Below are 21,806 nucleotides of genomic sequence, written 5' to 3'. Positions count from 1 at the left end.
AGACGGACACAGTCGGACGCAGCATCCCCTGACTGCGTAGCTGAGACCTAGGCAGAGGCGGGACAACTTGGAGACTCGTTAACCACCACAAAGACTGAACATGGACAGGCACTGTGAACGATTCCCAAGTAGAGCCCCCAAACAAGGCTTTTCTGGGGAAACTTTTCTGCAAGTCCGTCATCTTCTACCCATTCCCACCAGCAGCCCAGATGGGGAGCCTGGGGCAGGAAGGATCCTGTGCTTGTCAGTGCCCCAGAACAAAAGCGCCCTGCAGAAAAGAGCTGTACTCACAACTGAAGCCGTCACCTTGAACATCCCTTTGCCCTTTCCTCCATGTAAACCTGAGCAACTCGCTCTCTGCCTCCTTCTTTTACATCCTAAAAACGGGCAATATCATCCCCCTTGCTACCTGCACTCACTAGCAGTCCAAACACCTGCAGAGCCATGGCCATCTCCTTAATCACTGAGCCCAATTAACACCCAATCTCAGATTCAGAGGGAGAAAAAGCATAGAAATGACCACCAGAACCATGGACGTGTGCTTAACAAATCTCACTGTTTATTTTTCTCTCTGTGCAAATCATTGCTCCTTATCATTACTCACATTTCACAGTGCAGGGGGTAGAAGTGATTTCAACACTGTTTAAACAAGCTGCAGCTCAGTGGGATTGCTCTCGGCCCTGGAAACCAGACAATCTCCATGTGCTGATGATCTGGAATCAAGAACTGCATGGCTGGCACTTTCTGTAGTTACTTGTAATACAAACTACCTCCACAGCATCTCCAAGGGAAGCCTGCTTTCCTCCTCAGGCATCGCAGCATTCACAGCTGCACCCAGGCTCCAAGCAGTCACAGACACTGGCATATAAAAAGTTTATGGCACAGCTTCCGAGTCACAGTTAGCTGAGAGAATGAGGAAAGAGCAAATGACAAGCTCTTTTCACAGTCACTTAATCTCACGTAGGAAAAAACAGAACCAAGTTTAGCAGCTGAATGGGAAACTAGCATGTAGAGTGCGAGGGTAGATTCCCACTAGCAGCTTTGCTGGAGGTCACCGCTCAGAAAGAAGTGTGCTGTGAAGCCCAGCAGCCCTGGCACCTGGAAAAACGCCTCCAAGTCCTGGGTATGGCCAACAGGAGAGACCCCTGGGGATACTGTGCAAAAGTAGCTCATACCAGTTACCAGGAGTGCTGAGGAAACAATCACGTGACATGGAAATTTCCTTGTGCAGTATTAAGTAAAGGAAATGTGTTACCTAAAGCACCCTTCCAGAGCTTGTAGCCAGGCCACACTGACTGCACGCTACCTGATGGAGCAGTTAGAGGTAGCAAATTTGTTTGCTACACCAGATTCAAGCCTCTCCCACGAACCTCATCAGCAGTGGGGGGAAAGAGGCTGCAGGCCCAGCATCCTGAGGGATGGCTGACTGAGGGATGGCTCAGACCTCGCTCATTATTAGAAGGGCTTTGCCCGGCCCCGTCTGTCTGCAGTCACTGGCTCTGGCAGCTCCTGGCCGCAGTGCTGGGAGGGACAAACCCTTCCCTGCAGCTGGGTAACGAGGCTGTTTAGAGGCACTGGCGTTGTCTTCAAGGAAAGAGCAAGCAGTCATGGAGCAGCAGAGCTTCCTACCAGTACCATCAAAACAAAGCAAGGCTGTGACTGACCCATTTTTAACCAAATGGAAATCTCAGCTTTTGTTTCCCATTTTAGCTTTTCCCTTTGAGACATCTCACAGCAACAGCTTTGCTCTGCTGTTACCAGCCCGTCCTTGTAAGGAAAAGCAAGAGCCCATTAAAGAGCCAAATTTATCACTAAGAGAACTCTGTTGACCTAGTTAAACCAGGCACATATTTGACCCATTATGTTAACCTTCCTCTGCCTTCTCCACAATCAAAAGGGAAATATCTTTCAACTTTAATCAGGGCAGCGAGAAACACAAAGACCAGAATTAGGGAAAAGACAGAAAAGCCATGCTTCTCTCAGCATCCCGCAATACACAACCTGAAGCCAAAACCCAAAGTGAAAGCACAGGCATCTACAGGGGAGATGCATCAGCAACAGGTGCAGGACAGGCCTAAGTGAGCTCTAAGCCGTGCATACATACAAGCACTGGAAGGATGCTTGAAGGAGGGCCATTTACAGCGTGGCTCCAGGAACATAAAGCCAGTCAGCAAGGGCAGTGGGCAGGTGAGTCATGACCTGCAGCCTCACCCACCAGTAGGTCTCCATGGGATTGTAGCGGTTGCTTGGACACGTGGAGGTGAGCGCATCGGTGATGTCATTCAAGACCAGAGACATGTCCTTCAGGCCGCTGTTAACGAAGGACTTCATCAGGGCCACGTGGCGAGCGAAGTACTCCCTCCCGTAGTCCTCCCGCACCGTGTCGCTGGCTCCGCTCCACAGCGCCTCGGCCTGCCTGGCGATGCCGTCCTCGGTCAGGATGCCGGTCGCGGCCACGAAGTTGCTTGGCTCAATGAGGATGACCCTGACACCCCAGCGGTACATCTCCTGCCGGAGGCAGTCAGAGAAGGCTGCCACCCCGTACTTGGAAATGCAATAGCAGGAGCGGGATGGACTCACCATCCGTCCTAACATGCTTGTGATATTCACCACGCGGCCTGGAGGGGAAAGAGCAAGGAGAGATGATGGGCCGGCTGTTCCCAGCTAGGAGGTCAGGAGAAGCTGCAGAAGAGGGAGTCAGAAGATCCCAGTAAAGAGGTGCTTTGTTGGATGACACTGATTTGTAAAATCTGTATCTTGAAGGGGGGTCCAAACTCCCTGTCAAGAAGCATCTCCCTCCTGAATCAAGAAAGGCTAGCTCCCGCTCTGACCCCCTCCATGGGCAGTACACGTGCCTTCGTCTGTATTAAAAAGGATTTCCAAAGCATGCAAGACATCTCTCTCCTTCTACTTTCCAAGTAAGGCAGTACCCTTATCTTCTGAGGCTATTAGCTGGGTGCTCTTACACCAGCGTGCATCATCAGAACCAGTGGAGGTTTCTCTCAGCCTGCTCACCCAGCTGGCTGGCCAGGGTTGCCTAGAGTGTAACATGCCTGGGATGAACAGGGAGGAGTACTTCACACGCTGCTCTGGGGCAGCAAAGAGCACCTTTCCTAACTCCTACCAGTAGCCCATGGCAGCCTGGTGGCAGAGCTCTGGCAGCTTGCGTTAGATCACGCACTGCCTAGGGACAGTGACAGTAGTAAGCAGGGGGCAGCTCTGTCCCTCCCCAAGACAAGATGTGTGTGATTATGGTTTCAGCTGCACTCACAAACAGGCCCTTGAAATCTCAGCGGCTATTTTTGCAGAGAGGATTTTCACAGCCGTGGAGTACGACGCCCTTCTGCAGCTTGAAATTTTAGCTCAGAAACAAGTGGGTGGCTCTGCTCTCTCATTCCAGACCTAAGTACAGTTTGGAGGGACTGTGCAAACCACCTATTGACCTGATGGGTAAACAGCCTTCTGTAGCGAGATGGGCTTCTTTAGTGGGTACTTACTTTCTAAAAACGGTACCTGAGCAATCTCCTCAATATAACCCCTTTCCATCCTCACAGAACGCACAGCTGTGCCAGCATTCTCCCACACGTGCTAAATAAAGAAGCTCTTCAGAGTTTTGCTCATACGTATCTATTTTTTTTCCCCATAAAACAAAAGAGTTTTGATGGTAACCATCTTCTTGTAGGTTATCTAAAGTGGCTCTTATTGACTCATTTATTCCACCACCAGCCCTCTGCAATCAGCTGTGAACTCAGTAATGAAGGGATTCAGCTGTCCAAACATAACACTTGGTGTGACTTTGGAGGCCAGAAGTATCTTGTCTGGTCCCAGTTACTTTCTCTAAAGGGGGCCTAGGGTCCTGTGTCATATCTGCCAGCACTGCCTGAAGATCTTCAGTATCCTGGGATGTTTAAGATCGCACCTTTGTAGTGCCTAGACTGACCCCCAACAGTGGCGGGTGTCACTGAATCCTTGCACAACATGTCAAACATCGCTGTCTGTTCTGCCTGCATGCCTCAGACAGCCTCCTCGGACTGCACAGGCACTCCTCAAAGCAGAGTCTGGTTCATCACTTTTAGCTATGTTTCTTTGCTGTGCTCCTAAAGCTCTCTAAGCCCAGCCACGCTGCCCAGCACGTACCTTTAGCTCTGCGAATGAGGGGCAGGAAAGCCTTCGTCACCCTCACAGTACCCCACAGGTTGATCTCTGCCACCTCCTTGTAGTTGTCCAAACTTGCAAACTCCACCTCTCCAAAGGTCGAGACACCAGCATTGTTCACCAGGCCCCACAGACCTGCCGACAAGCACATGGTTACGGAGCGGAACAAGGAAGAGTGCCACAGAGAAGCAGCTCTCTTTGTTCAAAGTAACCCAACTCCTTGACAAAGAAACGTGAGCTTTTGTAGAAAAAGTTGTACAGGAAAACCCAGCAAGGAGAAAAAATACACTTTAAAAATACTAAATGTGAAGCCAGTAGGGCTTGTTAGGAGCCCCTGGGAAGGTGAGGGGGGGGCATAATCACAGCCTTCCTGAATGTCTCCCTCTAAGGGCAGAGGCTGTACTTGGTCTGTACAGTTGGATCTCCCTGACCCTCTTTTACGCCCCCTGTAGGTCCTGAGTTTGTCTTCACTCAGTGACTTGATCATGTTCTCTTGCAGTCTAGAGGGGGCTGGACTTCCCCTCAATTAAAAAACAAACCAACAAAACCAGAAGGAAAGCAAATATCTGAGAATCTAAATCCACCTCATATCTCTGGGATGTGACTCACTGTTTTGGAAAGTGCATGGTGTTGATCTGCAGGTTCATGGCCCAGTTACCAGCTCCTATAATTTCATCCAGATATTTGGACTCCCTCAAACCTCACTATAAATATGGCAAACTTACAACCAACCCTTAAAACCACTAGTATTTACAAATTAACTTCTATTGTGCATGAAGTCCTGTCAAAATTAAGTTGACTGCACTTACCAAGAGCTTCTGCACTGAGCCCCTTACATGTCCAGGACTTAGCATGTCACTGAGTATCTGACCCTTCGAAGCGATCACTGCAGGAGTCCCCATGGCAAACATCTGCAGGACTGAGTCCACACTTTGTGAACTTGCTGTAGCACATGACTTTGCAGCCATAAACTGCAGTAGGAACAAACAGTAGAGTTGGACCAAGATAACAGAGTTGTTCCTCGTTAGAAGTCCTGCTACACATCCTTATTTTTCACTGTGTAAGTAGCCAGTGGGAACTGGGGCCCCCTTCTGCTCCCCGACCCTCCTCTTACCACTAAGAAAAAATGCAGGACTAGGAAGAAGTTTTCATGCCCAGGGAGCTCAGACACTGCTATCAAAAGTCACCCATGTCATGCCACCCTGATGATAACCTTATCAAGCTCTCCAAAAAATTTTGGGCTGTTTGCCCAGCCTCTGCTCCGTATCTCCCCTGCTCTGATGTAACCAAGTCTTGTAATAACTTCCAGCTTGTATTTATTCATGGTGAAGATAGTCACCTTATATTGTACTGAATACAGTGTTCTAAGCGAAATGTAATATCCTACCTCTGCCCAATAAATACCAATGGAATTTATCCTCCGGGAGCATTTAAGAAGCCCAGCATGCCCTTGTTAGACTGGCTCTCTACTCACGGGATGGCCCCGGTAAGACTCCTTGCCCTGCTCCCTGCTGAGTTCGTTTTCCCTGAAGGCTTTTGGCCAGCTATGTACAGAGGAGGTCATGTCCTACCTAGTGATAACAATACATGAACCATTCCCTTGTCATCTGTCCCAGAATAGATTTACCTACTCACCCGTCACAGCTGCCATCACTCCAGCATTTCCCAACCATCAGGTTGGTGTCCCAGCACCCCTTCTGCCCTGCATTTCTGTTTCTAACAGACAATGGCAAACGCTGCTCCCCTAGGTCAGCTCACTGGCCTGCACCTCTATCCTCCTCCAGAACAACCCCAGGGGCTGTTTCAGATAACAGCTCTGTGGTAGCCTGCAGCAAAAGCCAAGAAAACTTCTTGCTCCTTACCTTATCCTTACCTCTGCTTTATTAATTCAAATTTCTAAATGCAGTCAGGTAGTTTTATTCCTGCTCTGTCCAAGATCCCCTGCCTGTCACCAATGCACTTATTGAAGCTGCCAGCTTTAACGGGCCAAGATCACTCAGAAATTCATGCTCATCTGGCATCCAGCACAGCATCTCAGCCTGAATTGGGTCCCCGGCGTTGCTGCACAGCAGGCTCTAATCTCCAGCAGGACCTCCATGGTAACAGAGCATTTGATAGTGTACTTTCACGAGTAACAAGAAGCTATGCACATCAAGTTTGGCAGGGATTTACCAAGGACCACAAAAGACTTAAATTGGCAGTCCCAGACTGACATCTGTGGTGTATTCCTGATTCTAAACTACTCTATAACCATTTCCCATTTCCTGTGTTATGTGGCTAGACGCAGGGACTTTCACGAAAAAGCTATTTACAATACTTTGTGCTTGGAATTTGACTGCCCACCACTCAGGTTATGTTACGTACAGAACCAAGGTCTGATAGTTACCTGGTCACAAGGCTGTTTGCAGGACAGTGGTATGTTTACAGAGCAGGGCCTTATCACTATTAGTTCTTTAATGTCAACAATACAGTGGGAACTACATAGGACTGAAAACAAACAGCGGCACTCCCATCAAAATGACTTTAGCCTTATGTACATAGCGCAGGGAAAAGAGGTAGAAAAGTCTAACACAAGAGCTGTCCTGCGCTCCCTCCTCTGGGGCCGCACTTGGTGTGCAAGGCACCTCAGTCTCAATGCAGACTTGACTGAGCATCATTTATTGGCAAGCCCCAAACCTTGGTCACGCTGAAGCTCCTAAAAAGAAGCCTTCACTGCTTTGCACACTGTGCTGCAGCAAGCAACGCCAGGGTAAGGCTCTCAAGAGCAGGAGGAACCAGTCCAACTTGCTGATCAAGGACGCGAGACTTCACTGTTACAGCTACACACAAGGTTTTTTCAAACACTGCTGCATTTATAGAAGCAACAGAGCTGCCCCTTACAAGTCACCGCTCAGCGGGAAATGGCTCTGTGCCACCACGGCTGTTGCTGGGTTCCTCAGGAAAAGCTTGAGAAGCTGTGAAATGTGCAGCGAGGGCTGGATGGTCGCGTAGGAAGAAAAATCATGCAGAGAGCGCACGTGTGGGAACGGAGCTCGTATGTCACTCGGTTACATTTCACATGCTTGTTTCAGGAGGCAGGGTGTGCTCACACAATTTGCAAGAGTATTAGAGCTACTGTTATTTACTAGCTTTGTACGTTTGTATGAACAAAGACATGCCCATGGCAGCCTCACCCACGCCTCAAGAGGAGCAATCACCCTCAGGCCATACAACCCATAAGTCCTGGAGCCACCGATAGGACACTTCAGCTGCTGCCCAGCTTGCTACTTGCATAGAGCCTGCAGAGAAACCCTAGCGGGGCAGGAAAGCCTCACAACCTCACCACATGGGAAGAGGTGAGGTGTTGCACCAGGCTCTGGCTGTAAGCTCGCATCCCACTGCCAAACCACTCACAGGAGGAGCTGTCTGAAGGCCAGTCCAGGAGCTGAGGTGTGCTGCAGCAGTGACGTGGTCATCCATCCTTTCCCAGGCACCAAGCAAGCCCACAGATCAGTGCAAAGGTAGACGTGGAGCACCTTGGCACCAGCAGCATCTTGAGCTGCCTGGGCTCTCATGGGCTGCTCCTACCACCAGCACTCTGCTGCTTGTCCAGCCCCACACACATTTCCAAGAAGGAAGCAAGCCTGCTTCCTTCCAGTGACTATTATCTTCTTTCACATGCACCTAGGGTCCCTGAGCTGGACTCATGCTTGAGGTGGCAGGCGAGTTAAGGTGGTCTTTGCTGAGCCCATCCTGGATTATGTCTCCTATCACCACTGGGGTGTTGCATGACAAACAAAGCGTGGGTTGGCTTGGCTGAAGAACAATCCAGATTTGGGGGCAGGTCAGTTTTACAGAGCAGCTCAGCACTCAGTTACACAAGCAGGTTGTACCAGCGCAGCAGAGGGGACAGCAGTAAGCAGCCAGGGCCCGTGGCCTCCCCACTAGCAGGGTCACTACAGAAATGTCTGTGTGAGCCAGGCTCCAACAGCAGCACCAGAAGGGAATCGGGGTCTGGCCACCCTATGCTTTCACGGACACTCAGGGAGAAAGAGGCAGGCTGTTGGGGACGTGCTGCCACTCATCACGTTTTATGGGATGCAGGGTTAAAGCCTTACCCTCTAAGCCAGTCTTGGTCTCTTGCCCTGCCACAGAAGTGCTGGCCACATGGGAACTCTCACCAGCCTGAGCGCAGCCCTGCCTGTCAGCCACACACTTGCAGGCCTCCAGGCTTGCTAATTGTGTTTGGGCAGTGCAGAGCAGGAACAACCTGGCCAGAGTAGGGCCTGCTCCATTAGAAGGATTCTGTGAGCACACCAAAGATCCTGCTGGCCCAGAGAAACAAAGATCCCCACATACCTTCTTCTGGGTCCTTCAGGGTTGTCTTCACAAAATCCACAGCCTGAGCCACCTCCTCGTCACTGCACACATTCATCTGTAGCACTTTCATGCGATCTGACTTCATGTTCTTCAGCTCCCTGGCTCCACCTCCATTCTTATCCTGCTCAACAGAAGAGAAAGATGTGCTGCTAAGATGTGCAAGTAGCAGTGATGCAGCCTGCAGACAGGCATACTGACACAGACAGAAAATACGAGCTATTGAAACTGCACACAGAGCAGGTAAGCCTGGTGCACAAACAGGCACACGAGCCACATGAACCAGTGTCCAACCCATGGGCATGTTCCTACTCCATCAGTGACCCGCTGCTCCGAAGGGCCACAAAGCTCTTTCTGTTTGCTCCTCACACATCGAGGGTTTCATATCCATAACACTGTCAAACACTGTGCCAGCCTCGAATTATCGTGGGTGACTCTCTGATGCTTCAGTCTCCGTGCTCTGCAGGTAACACGGCAAACATTTATACACAAATCAGAACCAGATTTTCCAGGCTTAAAAGCAAAAGGCTAATTAGTTAGGCACCTTAGTCATCTAATTCCATAATATTCCCTGACTTCTAATGAGATAGTATTGTGTCACTACTTTGAAAACAAGACAGTGGGGACACCTTTGGCACGCCTAACAGCAACTGTTGATGCTACAGGATACAGCAGAAAGTATTTGCAGCTGAACCTATGTAACAGCAATATTTTTCTCTTATGATACAGCAGAGTAGGATGCACAGGAATGCAGTGCAGTGGAGATCAGCTGCATAGCACAAGATTATAGACGTCAGGCATGAAAGGGGGAAGCTCTGGCCAAAGCAGGAAGACTCTTCTCTATACTACAGATAAGAATGTGATGGCTATAATTTCCTTCCTATCATTTTCTTGCCTTTCCTCTTTTCTACCAGGTCCTTCTCACCTTCTCTGTCAGGACTTCAATTTCAAAGACAGATGTGGAAATGTTTAAGAAAAGTAATGCATATAAAAAAGCACATTAATTTAGGATAGAATAATGAAGACAGTTTTGAACCCTTAGTTTCTTAACAGCTCACCGCTGTTATCATTAGAGACACTGTTACTACCATTTTTTTTTTTGTTTAGCCAAACCTAAACATGGTTCAAACTCCTAATTTTACCTGGTCACTTGCAGACAGGATTGATACGTATGCCTTACAGCCATTCTCACATGGTATACAACAAATAAAACCGAACAGAGCAGAGATTAGCCATGCGGTTCCCCCAGCAGGCTTGAGATTTAATTCATCCTACTCCCTGAATTACAGGCTCTGCCTTGTTAGGGAGGCAGAAGTTATGAATTGGTGAGTCACCGTGCCTGGCTGCCACTCTTCCCTGAGTACTCGATACCAACTCCCGCAGCACGAGGGCAAACAAGGTGAGCAACACTCCCGCAGTCACCTGCTCAGCTGCCTCCACAGAAAGGCGGAGGCAAGAACTGTGTTATCGCTTCGTTTTCCTACGCTTATCTCAGGCTGCCTATTTAATGAATACAGCATACAACTTCTTGCCTCTACCTTCAGTGCAGTGAACAATGACATGCAATGAAGGAAAAGAGCTGAAATTCCATCTTGGCCTTGAGCAAAACAGGGCAGCTCTGCTAGCACCAACATCTAATTATTCCACAGCTATGATAATAGCAGATATCAGCTTCTGTCCCCACGGCTGCGTATCATTTCACAACTGACCTATTTCCAGGTATCACAAAAAGAAAATATAGACCTGAAGCTTTCTAATGCACATCAAACACACTGACGGCTCATACCTGGCCATGAAAACAAACTCTGAAAGTGATGTTACAAGTAGTTAACAACATAGTCATCACAATACTATATTCCCTTCAAAATGGGCGAGGGTTATGTGACGCCTCACTCTATTCCTGGAAGATGCTCTTGGATCTCAGCTGTGAGTTACACAAAGTGACTTTCGGCTACCTAACAGTGAATAAAGTGGAGCGAATTCTGCTTGTAAAGAGAGAGGTTTACTCTATCTATGTGGAAACAAAAACTTAAATATATCTGTAGTCACAGAGCACTGAAAACACCTTTCTCTGCATGTTTTTATCTCTCATAATCCTCAAAACATAAAGAAGAAATACTTCCACTGTTTTTTGTCAAGAAAAACTTGCAGACCAGTAACTTAAAAATCCAGCATAAATCGATTATTCACATTGCAGTCAGTTCTGCCCTATCGCCAATGCAACCCCACCTGCGACGTTACCTTCCCAGCTACAACTTGTTGGCAAAACACACTGATCTTGGAAGACTGACTTCACCACGAAACATCAGCTGGAACCACTTTTCATAGTTGCAGACACCATCCCAGCTGCTATTTCACTGTAAAACAAAGTAGTTAACTCTATATTAAGCAACATCCAGAAAGCCTGTTAACAAACAAAGCAGGCATCTATTTTGTGGAAAGAAGTGAACACCGTTCATGTTCTGTGAACTTCAGGGGCAGGAAGCACGCTGCACTGTTCAGACATCCACATGGTGCTTCCTCTTTGTTTTTTAAATGGTGGATTTGAGTCTGGCATTTGTTCTTCCTCACATACTGGCTGGTTCCTCCCCCTTGCGAGCAATCCCATACGAGCTGCCACCAGCATGAGGTAGCCACATCTTGGCCCCACTCCACTGGCAGTTTCTTTTTTCTCTGCAACCTTGCAAAATGATGCAAGAACCGGACAATCCTGGGTGGAAACTCAGACAGGGTTAACACAAGAAATTGCCAAAAATACTGCTGGGAAGATGGCATTGCAGGCCACCCTGATAACAGCCCCAGAGACGGTAACTGCAGCAGCATGTCCTCCTTGGGTGCTGTGTGTTTGCAGACCTGAGCCGTGCTGCGGGCACTCACTACTCCCACCAGCAGGTCCCAAGGCAACAAATCCCACGCCAGGGAGGGCCACTACAGCCCATGGGGATCCCAGGAGAGATCCTGGCAGTACTGGCCCCATTGCTCCTGCAAAACTTCTCCCCACCACCCCCTTGCTGTCACTTTTTTCTTTCTTCTCCCAGCTCCCCTCTCCCAGTTTCATTAGCACTGAAAGCTGTCCTGCTCCAGCCCCGCCTGCTGCCTGAGCACCCTGGGGAGAGGCCCCCAGTGGGACCTAGCCACTTCCTCCCCGTTCCCCCACTCTCCCGGTTATCCTGCCCCCGCAGCCCTCGACACCTCCGGCTGCCTACCCGACCCTGCGCCTAGCAGGGGCTGCTCCTGTGCTCGGAAAACAGCAGCACCACAGCGCTCGTGCCCAGGCTGCGGCTGCCTCCCTCGCTCCTCTCTCCTGCTCTGACCCGGAGCACCCTGGTGCGGGACAGGCAGCTCTGCAGGCACAGAGCTCTGCTGTAACGGGCTGAGCCACGGCTTCCTTCCAGGGAACCTTGTGGGATGAAGGATTAGATCCTGGCAAGGACTCGGGCACCTGCAGTGGGATTTCAGTGGGAATCAAGAAGCCATAAACAGAGTGCTGAAAACCCTCCCTGAGCTGCTGCCTATCCCGAAGGCAACCCCACGCAGACACTTACTACTGCTCGCTGACTTCTCCCCTCTGGTCGTGCCACAGACGTCCTCGCACCACACAGTGACTTCGATGTGACTTTGATGCGACTGCCCCCCAGATCGAGCTGTGCCCTGTCCTGCCGTGTCTCAGGCTGACTCGGTGGGTTTACGCTCTCCTATCACCACTGGTTCCCTCGTTGCCTTGCTGCTGCCTACCCGCACGTTCCCTTTCTGCATTTCCTCATCAGAACACCTCATATTTGCCATTACTGGATTTCAGCTATTTGTTTTCAGACTGGTTCTGATCCTTTGGCATCATTTTGAACCCTACTCCCCCAGGAGCCTGTAATCCTCCCTGCTTGGCACCACGCACATTATTTTCCTAAGTGAGCTCTCCATTCCATGGCGCTTCCGAGAAAATTTCACTGGTGCTGAAGAGCAGTCACATGCTTAGGGCATAAATCTGCTCACAAGACTATGAGGGACTGTGTCAAAACCCATATTCAAGATGCATTTATTCCTTCCCCTTTAACCACTCTGCTGCTTAGCCAGAACGAGATTAGGCTGACATGGCACAGCCTGTTCCCAGTAAACTTACACAGTGCAAATCACACTATGCTCTAGGCATTTATAAAATTGACAGTTCAGTGTGCTGCAACTTCATCTCGTGCACTGAAGGTGAGCTGCCTGGTCGGTAATTCCAGAGCTCTGTCTCCTTTTGGGAGACAAGTACAGTATCTGCCCTTTTCCAGTCCTCTGGAAGTACCCTGGCCTCCAAATGTTCCTGAAAACATCACCCATGAGACAGAAACCACTTTGGCTTATCCCCTCGATGTTCTTTAGTACATTCAGTACATTAGGAAAAATTTCTTTACCATGAGGGTGGTCAAACACTGGAACAGGCTTCCTACAAAGGTGGCTGATGCCCCATGCCTGTCAGCGATCAAAAGGCATTTGGATAATGCCCTCAGTAGCATGCTTTAACTTTTGGTTAGCCCTGAAGAAGTCAGGCAGTTGGACTAGATGGTCTTTGAAGGTCCCTTCCAACTGAACTGTTCGATTCTATGTAATCAGGCCTGGTGAACTCAAACACACGCATTTATGTAAACATTCCCTGTTCTTCCCCTTTTCCATCCTGCAGAACAAACATCCCTACCTCCTCATGAAAATTGCTGTCAGTAGGCATCTGAAAACAAATTATTTTTTCTTCTTGCAATAAGATCAAAGAAAATAAGAGATCGACTATTTCAGTACTTATTTTCAGGTTATTCTATAACTGATCTCTGTGCATTTTTCCACCTTAATTCTAATATATTAATGGGAACTTCCCCTGGGGACTTACTTACCCTTGCTAAACAAAATCCCTTGTGCACTTGATCATCTCCAGCTCTATTTCAGCCTGCTTTCGGTATTCAGTACCAATTTCAGTACTGTTCATCGTGTAACTTTATTTTGGCTTTATGATCATTAAAACTCCTTAAGCACTCGACAGGGTACCATCCTGTTAATGTAAGAGCTTTCTGCGACTAGCAGTACATCAGGGATCCTTTCACTCTCAGCATAAAAGCACCAAGTAAGTGAAGACGGAATAACTACGTGTGAACTAACAGCCTGGCATCTGCTCTTTGACAACTGCCCCCATACCTGCTCTGACCCCGCAGTGAACCTACAGCAGCTCAGTCTTCTTTCACGACAGGGGAAGTTTCCTCGCATTTGCCACGAGCAGTTACATGCACACTGCCAATTACCACAGGATAGCTGCATCCTCGGCCACACCGCGTGTGCACAGCTTCACTTACCAGCAGTAATCGCTCATATGCTCAGACCTTATTCTCCACAAGTGATCTGACCTAACAGCTCCCTGCCTTTACTGTTGTTTCCTGCTTCTTTTGGACTCATCACCCCTTTCTACAGTGACTATATGCTTTTTTTTTTTCTTGGAGCAGTCAGTTCTAGATTTATAGCCTTTCTTCTCAAGCACATTCTGCCATTAGGTTTTCAGTAAGCTCCTGCTCATCAAAGTTGAAATTCCTAGGACTTTCTTCCCCATCAACCATCTAAACCACAAGGCAGTTCCATGAGGATGCTGCCTGCCCCAAGAACTGCAGAAAGCATTCAGCTGTGTCACTTCAGCAACAGCTATCCAGGTAATTATGTTGCCACCAGACCATCTCCTTCAGATGCACCTAACAGGAGATAAAACACTAACAAGCCAGACAGGACAACAAAAACAACAAACCACTCACGGGTGAAATCCTGGGGCACTGAAGCCTGGTATTCCATAAATTTATTAAATACAGAACAAGAAAAATCACATTCTTCCGCTCCACCTCTTCAAGATCGAGTGCTTAGACAACATCTTGAAAGTACCTGCAAAGCAGCTAGGATTGCTGATGCATTTTCCACTTCCACACAGAATTTAAGTAGGGATCACAAAAAACAAAAAAGAAATTAATTGTCTGAGTAAGAAGCTGCCAGACCAGAGCTGCCAGGCCAGTTTGGGAATAGGTAATAACCTGTGATCAAGGAGTAAATTTATTTTTGGCAATAAAATGAACAAACAGGGCTTACATTGGATGCACTTAGTTTCTTTGTGGCTTCAAATAGAGTCTGACCCTCTCTTTTGTGCACTAGTGTGCTGCTTTCTGAAATAGCCTTCTCAGAACCACTCTGTCCCCTCTCCTTTCTGTTCCTTACACCTGCTGCTGTGCGAAGTGAACGCCTGACTTGCTATCACCACCGAGACAGATACCCCAAAGGAGCAAGTGACGTGATTACTGAAGGATTTACAGAGCCTCCGTATGGAAATTTCCAAACAATGGCAACTTTCCAACAGGACTTGCTTGCTCTCAAGTTACACAATATGTCAGCTGATAATAACTTTCCCTGCTGGTGTGGGGGAAGAACGTAACCTCCGCTGAGATCACACCAGCAAGGAGGACCACCTTCTTTTTTGTTATTCTTGCCCTCCACAATTTTCAAGCATCTCTGGTCATCACTCTGAGCATCTGAGCTAGAACAGCCATCTTCATATAGCTTCTATTCCATTGAAACGTAATACAAAGTAAAGCAAAAAGATACAAGATACACTCTTTCATGTCATTTGTTAGCACTAAAAGCCATGATTATTACATTGCCGATACTTAAACTTAACTACTTCCTTAAGCCAAGATAAAAGGAAAGGAAACTAAATCACTTTTCCTTCCCAGGTCTTCTGTGTTTGTGCTGATGTGTTAGGTGCTTTAGAAGCACGGAAGTCAGAGTAGAAAACAGCATTTATCTCCACGAGCAGATAACTGATAGCCCAGAGTTTGGATAGAATTATCGTATCAACACACAAGCTTAAGAGCACTTTTTAAAGAACATTTATCAAATTGGGTGCTCAATCCCTGCAAAACAGCAAAAGTAGCACTTGCACTGAAGGAGAAGAAAAAATATCTGAGAAATGAGACGCTGGAATAAGGATGTAAAGTATCCATTAAGACAGATAGCAACTGGCAATACTGGAAAGAAAACACTCTTGCTGCTGAAGAACAGCGAGGCAGGAGAGGTGGCTTGGAGATGAGTTTGAGGAGACTGTCCCCAAAGGAAAGTGACAGCAATGGAGACACATGGAAAGACAAGAAGCCATGGTGCCATAGCACTCTTGGACCATCAGATTTATTGCGTGTGTTGCATTGTTGCTGAGAGGCTTCCAGAAGTGAACTGGAACCTTGCACCCTACTGTGCAAGCTACTGTACAGACATGCAGCTGACAGTCTCTGCCCTGAAGAGCTCGGAATTACAGGAATGACAAGATGTAGCACGCCAATGAAGCGAAGAGATATAAAGATCCATGCCCACTGTACCTCCCACAGGTCTTGGACTAGGGTGAATGGAAGCCACAGATGAAGAGGCTGTTACTTGAGAAGCATTTTTCTCCAGCCACAGAAGAATTTTGATCAATGTTACTACTCACCGCTAGCAAACATCCAGCGAAAACAGTAAATCCCTTTGCATGGAGCTGTTTAGCCAAGGCATGTCCAAAACCTTTGTCACAGCCTGTTACGAGCACCGCCTTCCCTTCAACCTGCATGGAGAAAGACAATAACATGACACCGTCAGACAATGCAGTGGTGTAGGTACCAGCAGCACTGAGCTACGCCACAAAGGAGCAGCTCATTGCCCTGCAGCCAGGGCCAGCCTGTGTTTAGAAGGAACCATCAGCAACTAGGAGGTAATGTGGCTGCTATCTGGGCCCTGTGTGGGACTGAGCTCACCTGACTTTACCTATCCGAGCAATGGCTGTTCGATCCAAATTAGCAGTAAAAATCCCTTGTAAAAGGCACCCCCTATAAAACACCTCAGAATGTGTCCAAAAGAGCTGGGATAATCTCCCTCCAGTCCAGAGAGAGCTCAGACCTGATGCATAATTTTGGCCAAGCATCACTCTGCATGCAGCAATATCCTAAACCAAAGCCAGGTCATAGTTCTGTGTAGCTCAGCTCCCTTTCCCCGTGCGCGGTGGCGAACACAGATACAAGTCACAATGGCCACGGACCTGTTTTATGGCAATCTAAACCCAACAATTTCAGTGGAGTTTTGGCTGGGTCAACCAGCTTAGAGAAGATAACTGTGTAGAAACGTAACCAGCTCCCAACCATGAAATCCTAAATGTATTCAATTGCCAGTCTGTAACTACGTGTGTTGCCTTGACACCCCACCTAAAACAGCAGCTCATTCTTTCAAGTATTAGTGGCCAAAACAGTACAGAAACATTTAAAAATATGCCTATCGGCTCACAGGCATATAGGAAAGAGCAGCACAGAAAACATCACCATGACAGCATGTCACCTGCTTGAAGTGCAGAGCAGCTCTTAGCTGCAGTGACTGTTGCCTGTACCCTACCTGCTCAGTGCACCACTTTCCATGCCACGCTTTAACGTGCAGCGATGTTTCCTTCTGAAATAGTGCACTCTTAACAGGAACCATTTATCAAATCCTACAGTTCTTTCCTTTCCTTCCTACGTTATCTTTTGACTGACAGATGAATTGAAAGAGGAGATCTGATGCTACTCTGCTAGGATACTACTCTACTAGATCTGCTTTGACACAACAGGCCTATGATAGTTCTGAAAACAGAATCCAAAATCCTGAATAGGATTCTGTACCAAAACATTGCACATTTACCCTCTTTGCTTGAAAGCCATCGTTCTCCCCCTTTCCTCACCACAGCTGTGAAGCAAGGACCTCGTAACATTTAGCCCAACTTGCAGCCATCCAGCTGCAGTGTTTCAGACTGCTCCAAACCGAAACCCTGTCTGTAAGGCAGTAACGTGATACAGCAATAAATATCTAGAGAATGCAATAAGGAAGTGAGGTCACTTCCATCTCTATGGCGATATCTGCAGCTAATATTCTCCATTACTATATTAACAACATCTAGAACATGAACGTTTGTATTTTACACTACTTATGTATGAACTGTACCGTCTTGCCCAGCTCCTGTTTCAGACAGAAACGGGGTAATTACCAATGCTCTGATCTCTCATTCTGCTGACGTCTGGTAGTGAAATGGCAATAAGGAATAATTGCAGGGCGATAGCGATCAGTTACTGCACATACTCAAAATGAGCCCAAGCAGGCAGACAGCAATAGGCAAATGAGCTACACCCTGTCCTGTCCAATATCTCACACTGAAGTTATTGTTTCAAAGGAGACTCATAATGTGAAGTTGAAATGAACAGATCAAAAGTCTCTCCCTCATTTATCATATGAACACCCACAGCATGTCACACAAATACCGATTCCTATATTCATGCCAAAAGCACCTACATACAGGCTAGTTCTACTGAAGCTCTAAAGGTAGCTACAGCTAAAGGACAAAAGGTAAGTGAGAATTAACTATAGTGGTCAACCTTCATTTAATTTACAGTGACACAGCTCCAAGATACATAAGGATCAATGACAAACCAGATCACAGATCTGCCAAGGTCACTTCCCACATTAATTCAGCAACCTGGCACTTACAGAAGAAAAGATTGGACTTTTTCCTCTGCCTTACCTCCCTACACCCTTTGTCTCTGAACCTTGAAGGAGCGGGACTTCCAGAAAGCAGAGGAACTGAGCAAGAGATAAAGAGATGTGATCATTTCCAAAGGCCAGAACAGGCAAATGGATAAGATGCACAACCCTCAGCTGTAGTCAGCTGTCATCAGCAGGTCTGAGCAGGACAGAGCTCACTCACGTGCAGGTAATAAAGGAAGACCTATCTACAAATGGCTGGGTTGTGGTTGTGTCTGCATCTAACTTTAGCTCTCAGCAGTTGGTTTGTTTTCTCTGGTATAAAAAACAACAACAACAACAAACACAACAAACCAAATACCAAAATGTATACAAAAATAAGGACATGGAAAAAAATCATCTCCTCAGCTGTCTATAAGGAGAAGAAAAGTGAGCAACAACTTACAGTATTGAAAGTTCTGGTGATTATTTGTTATTATTCTAATTGCTGGTAATAAAACATGTGACTACAATAACATGGTACATAACAGACCGAGGTCCCAGCAGCACTAACAAGCATCCACAGAAAACCCAAGGGATCTAACAGATCTACCTGTAGCTGCCCTCATCTTTGTGACGTGCCTGGTGGACAGAGACCTTCCAGAGACGAGAACAGGGAGCGAACCCATTGCCAAGGTACACACCCAAAGAGATCCTATCACAAAAAAAAAACTCTTGAACGCGGAAAAGCCTGACCATCCTCACCCTTTGAAAGCGCCTGAGATAAGGCCTAATAGGCCTCGCTCCTGGAGTTTGATAAGGGTCAATCTGCAGCTTACAGCTTGACACCGTGGTGACACAGAAAAAGGTGACTATCGTGCAGGCAGAGGAATGGCTCCCACCTCTCACAGCTGTCACCACAGTGATGTTAATCAATGTTTTACGGAATTTCAGGTGCCTCACTCACCAGGTCCTACAGTGGTCTAAGGGAACACTACAAAGAAAACTGTACAATGTTGTCAGCACACAGGAGACCAGCTAAGAGTGTGGAATAAAACCTTGTGTTGGAGGTGCTGCTGTGGCACCTTGTTAGGGTAACATTAGGGTAATGGTTAGGGTAATGTCTGTATCATTGCCTGTGATCTGTGGCACTTTACCAGTAAAACACGTTTCCCACAGTTCAAATAGCTCCAGCGAGGCAGACTGGTTTCAGCCTGCAGCCAGCTCAGACGCATACACTCCACCAGCTTTTCCTACTGGGTGTACATTTGCTTTGTTAATCAGTAGAACCTATTTTACTCAAGCAGATGACCTATGCAAATTACACACACTTATGGCAATAGGGGCTAAGGAAAGCAAAGCTACTTTGTCAGCCTCAGTCTTCCTGAGGATTTGGGAACCCACCACGCTTGCCCAGACTTGATCCTTTTCCACTCTGTGCCACATTATTTTCTGAATCCTGTTCCCTTTGATGACCTCCCTTAACTGTTTTTTGGTTGTTTTTTTTTTTTTTTATCAGGTAGGTTAATTTGAAGATAAGAACAAACAGTTACATAGTAAACTTGGCTTGTTCCTTATTTCCAGAGTTGGGAATCTGAAGCTTTCAATTTGAGGAAAACAAACTGAAAACACTCAAACTGAAAGAAGGTATTTTCCCAACGTACAAAAATCCTTGGCTGCAGAGCATCCCCCAGACACAAGATTCACTTGCTGCAGGAATCTCTGTATTATTGATTTCCTGCAATTCTGGACAGCATGTATTGCCTGGTTACAGTGCATAAGCACACTACCACCTCTGTTCCAGCACAATGAACTTTCAGAGGGAAAAGTTGTACAGGAAATTTTAAGCGCAAGAAGTTCGGCACAAGCTGTCATAGCTGAAAGGCCTTCCAAGCCAAAGGCTAGCGGCCAACTAGTGTACCATCCATCATCTTCAAGACAAGGAGACACGTAACTGCTCCTTGAATCTCTGGAGAGGGCCATAATGCTACCCTCACGCAGATATTCCCCTCTCCCTTTGTTTCCCATGACACAAATACAGATAGGATGGAGGTGTCACAGGAGCAGAGCACAGGAGAGCAGCGGAGCAGGAGGCTGCAAACAGGTCAGAAGTGTTTTCTGCCCACTTCAGGGCAGGCAGAACAGAGCTGGAGCTCCTAGAACAAAACACGTCCACTTTTAGATCCTCTCTGGTGCCTGCAGAAGCTATTTGGGGCATAAGCAAGAGCCAAGTTCACTCCAAACCAGTGAAAGCACCCCAGACATTTTTTATTTATTTTTGTACCGTATAAAAGGAAATGGATTATGCAATTGTTCTATTCACGGGGCTTTTTTCTCTCCTTTACACTCACTTCCAAATTTAGAACGCTGGACCAAAATCCATGCATTCGTTGCTTTATGAACGTTGTGGTGTGAAACTGTGTTTTACAGTAGCACAGAGGTCAGCACTGCAGCAACACCGACAACGCTGCCCCAGTCAAATCCCCGCAAGAAGCTGACAGACCTCCAGGCGCCATTCCAAACCTGGGGATTTCACCCCTCACCGACCTCATTTTCCCTCTCTCCCCTCACGGCGTTAAACCTTTATCCGCCCAGCAGCCCCTCAGGCCCCGGGAGGGCCTTCGGCATCGCCCCCAGCACGGCGATGTGGTGCGGAGCTGCTCCAACTGCAACCGTGGCGGCCCCGCAGGCGCGCCGCCATTTTGTGCCGCGGGGGCCGCCTCTGCCTCCATCCGAGGCCCCTCTCCGTCCGTCCCAGGCCCCCCTCTCTCCATCCTCTCCCCCTGAGGACCCCCTACAGAGCCGGGCAGGGCTCCCCACACCGGGCTCCCCGTGAGGCGAGGGCGCGGCGCCGACCCCGCTGGGTGACAGCCGCCCTCCCCATACTCACGGGCAGGGCGCGGCGAGCCCGCACCGCCCGGAGCGGCGGCAGGAGGAGGAGGCGGAGGAGGCGGCCCAGCCACCGCCCGCCGCCGCCCGCCAGCAGCCCGGCGGCAGCGCCCAGCGCCAGCAGCCCGGCGGTGCCCCGCATGGCCGCAGCCCGTGGCGGCCGCAGCCTATCGCCGCCGCCCGGCCCGGCCCTTCCCCCGGCCCGCCCCCGGGGCACCGGCACAGCCTCATTCAAACGGCGGCAGCGCCCCGCAGCCCCCCGCCGGCTCCAGGTAAGGTGCGGCTCGGCTCCCTGGGACCCCTCCCTGCCGACGTCCCCAGCGGCCGACATCTTCCCTCGCCCCCCCGCTGCCTCCACCTGCAGCCTGCCAGGGGCTGCCTGGGAGCGCGCAGACCCCCGGGGCCCCCTCCGCAGCTGGCTGAGCTCCGGGGCGGGCAGCAGCGGGGGTTGGGGCCAGCCGGACCCCCGGCACCTCGCAGAGCAGCAAATCTGCCTTCATCGAGTTTTCTAGACCTTTCTTTTCCTAGCCTGCTGTCCAACAACAGCTCTTTTTCTGGGGAATTTGACGTGTTTTTTTTTTTTTTTTTTCGTTTAGGCCTGTTTCTCTGCAGGCCCCGAAGCTACGGCAGCAGCACAGAATTCAGCAGAGACATAAATAAGACCCCAAAACTAGGCAGCGTTTTTCAGCTGTAATGGAGGAGGCTGTGCTTTAGGGTGGGGAGATGTTTTTGTGTGTGCGTGTGTTTGCGTAGTGTGCGCTGGATCCGGTGTATCCAAAGGGGATATGATTGAAATCGACTTTCTGTGCTTCACTCTTGCTCTTGAGCCATTTTCTTCCCCTAGTAACTTTTACTCATTCCGTGTGCATCGTCCAGTATCAGCAGCTAATTAATTACAAAGAAAT

The 21,806-nt window shown here is 48.4% G+C and overlaps 1 protein-coding gene across 2 annotated transcripts; it reads right to left on the bottom strand.

Moving 5' to 3' along the window:
• Positions 1-537: 537 nt before the first annotated feature.
• Positions 538-21,043, bottom strand: LOC121074499 (D-beta-hydroxybutyrate dehydrogenase, mitochondrial-like). Of its 2 annotated transcripts, none has more exons than XM_040566629.1 (5): positions 20,903-21,043; positions 15,989-16,099; positions 8,494-8,635; positions 4,138-4,290; positions 538-2,618 (listed from the first exon to the last, which is right to left on the bottom strand). In XM_040566629.1, exons 1-5 carry the CDS (start codon positions 21,041-21,043, stop codon positions 2,137-2,139), a joined length of 1,029 nt encoding a protein of 342 aa, XP_040422563.1. In that variant the 3' UTR covers positions 538-2,136. The 2 variants fall into 2 exon arrangements, with proteins under 2 accessions (XP_040422563.1, XP_040422564.1); XM_040566630.1 differs by lacking the exon at positions 20,903-21,043 and adding an exon at positions 17,240-17,449.
• Positions 21,044-21,806: the final 763 nt, after the last annotated feature.

Source organism: Cygnus olor, chromosome 9 (genome assembly GCF_009769625.2).
Source record: "Cygnus olor isolate bCygOlo1 chromosome 9, bCygOlo1.pri.v2, whole genome shotgun sequence".
NCBI classification, from domain to species: Eukaryota; Metazoa; Chordata; class Aves; order Anseriformes; family Anatidae; genus Cygnus; species Cygnus olor.
The sequence above is the reverse complement of the archived record's forward strand: the minus strand, read 5'-3'. Positions and strand labels throughout refer to the sequence as shown.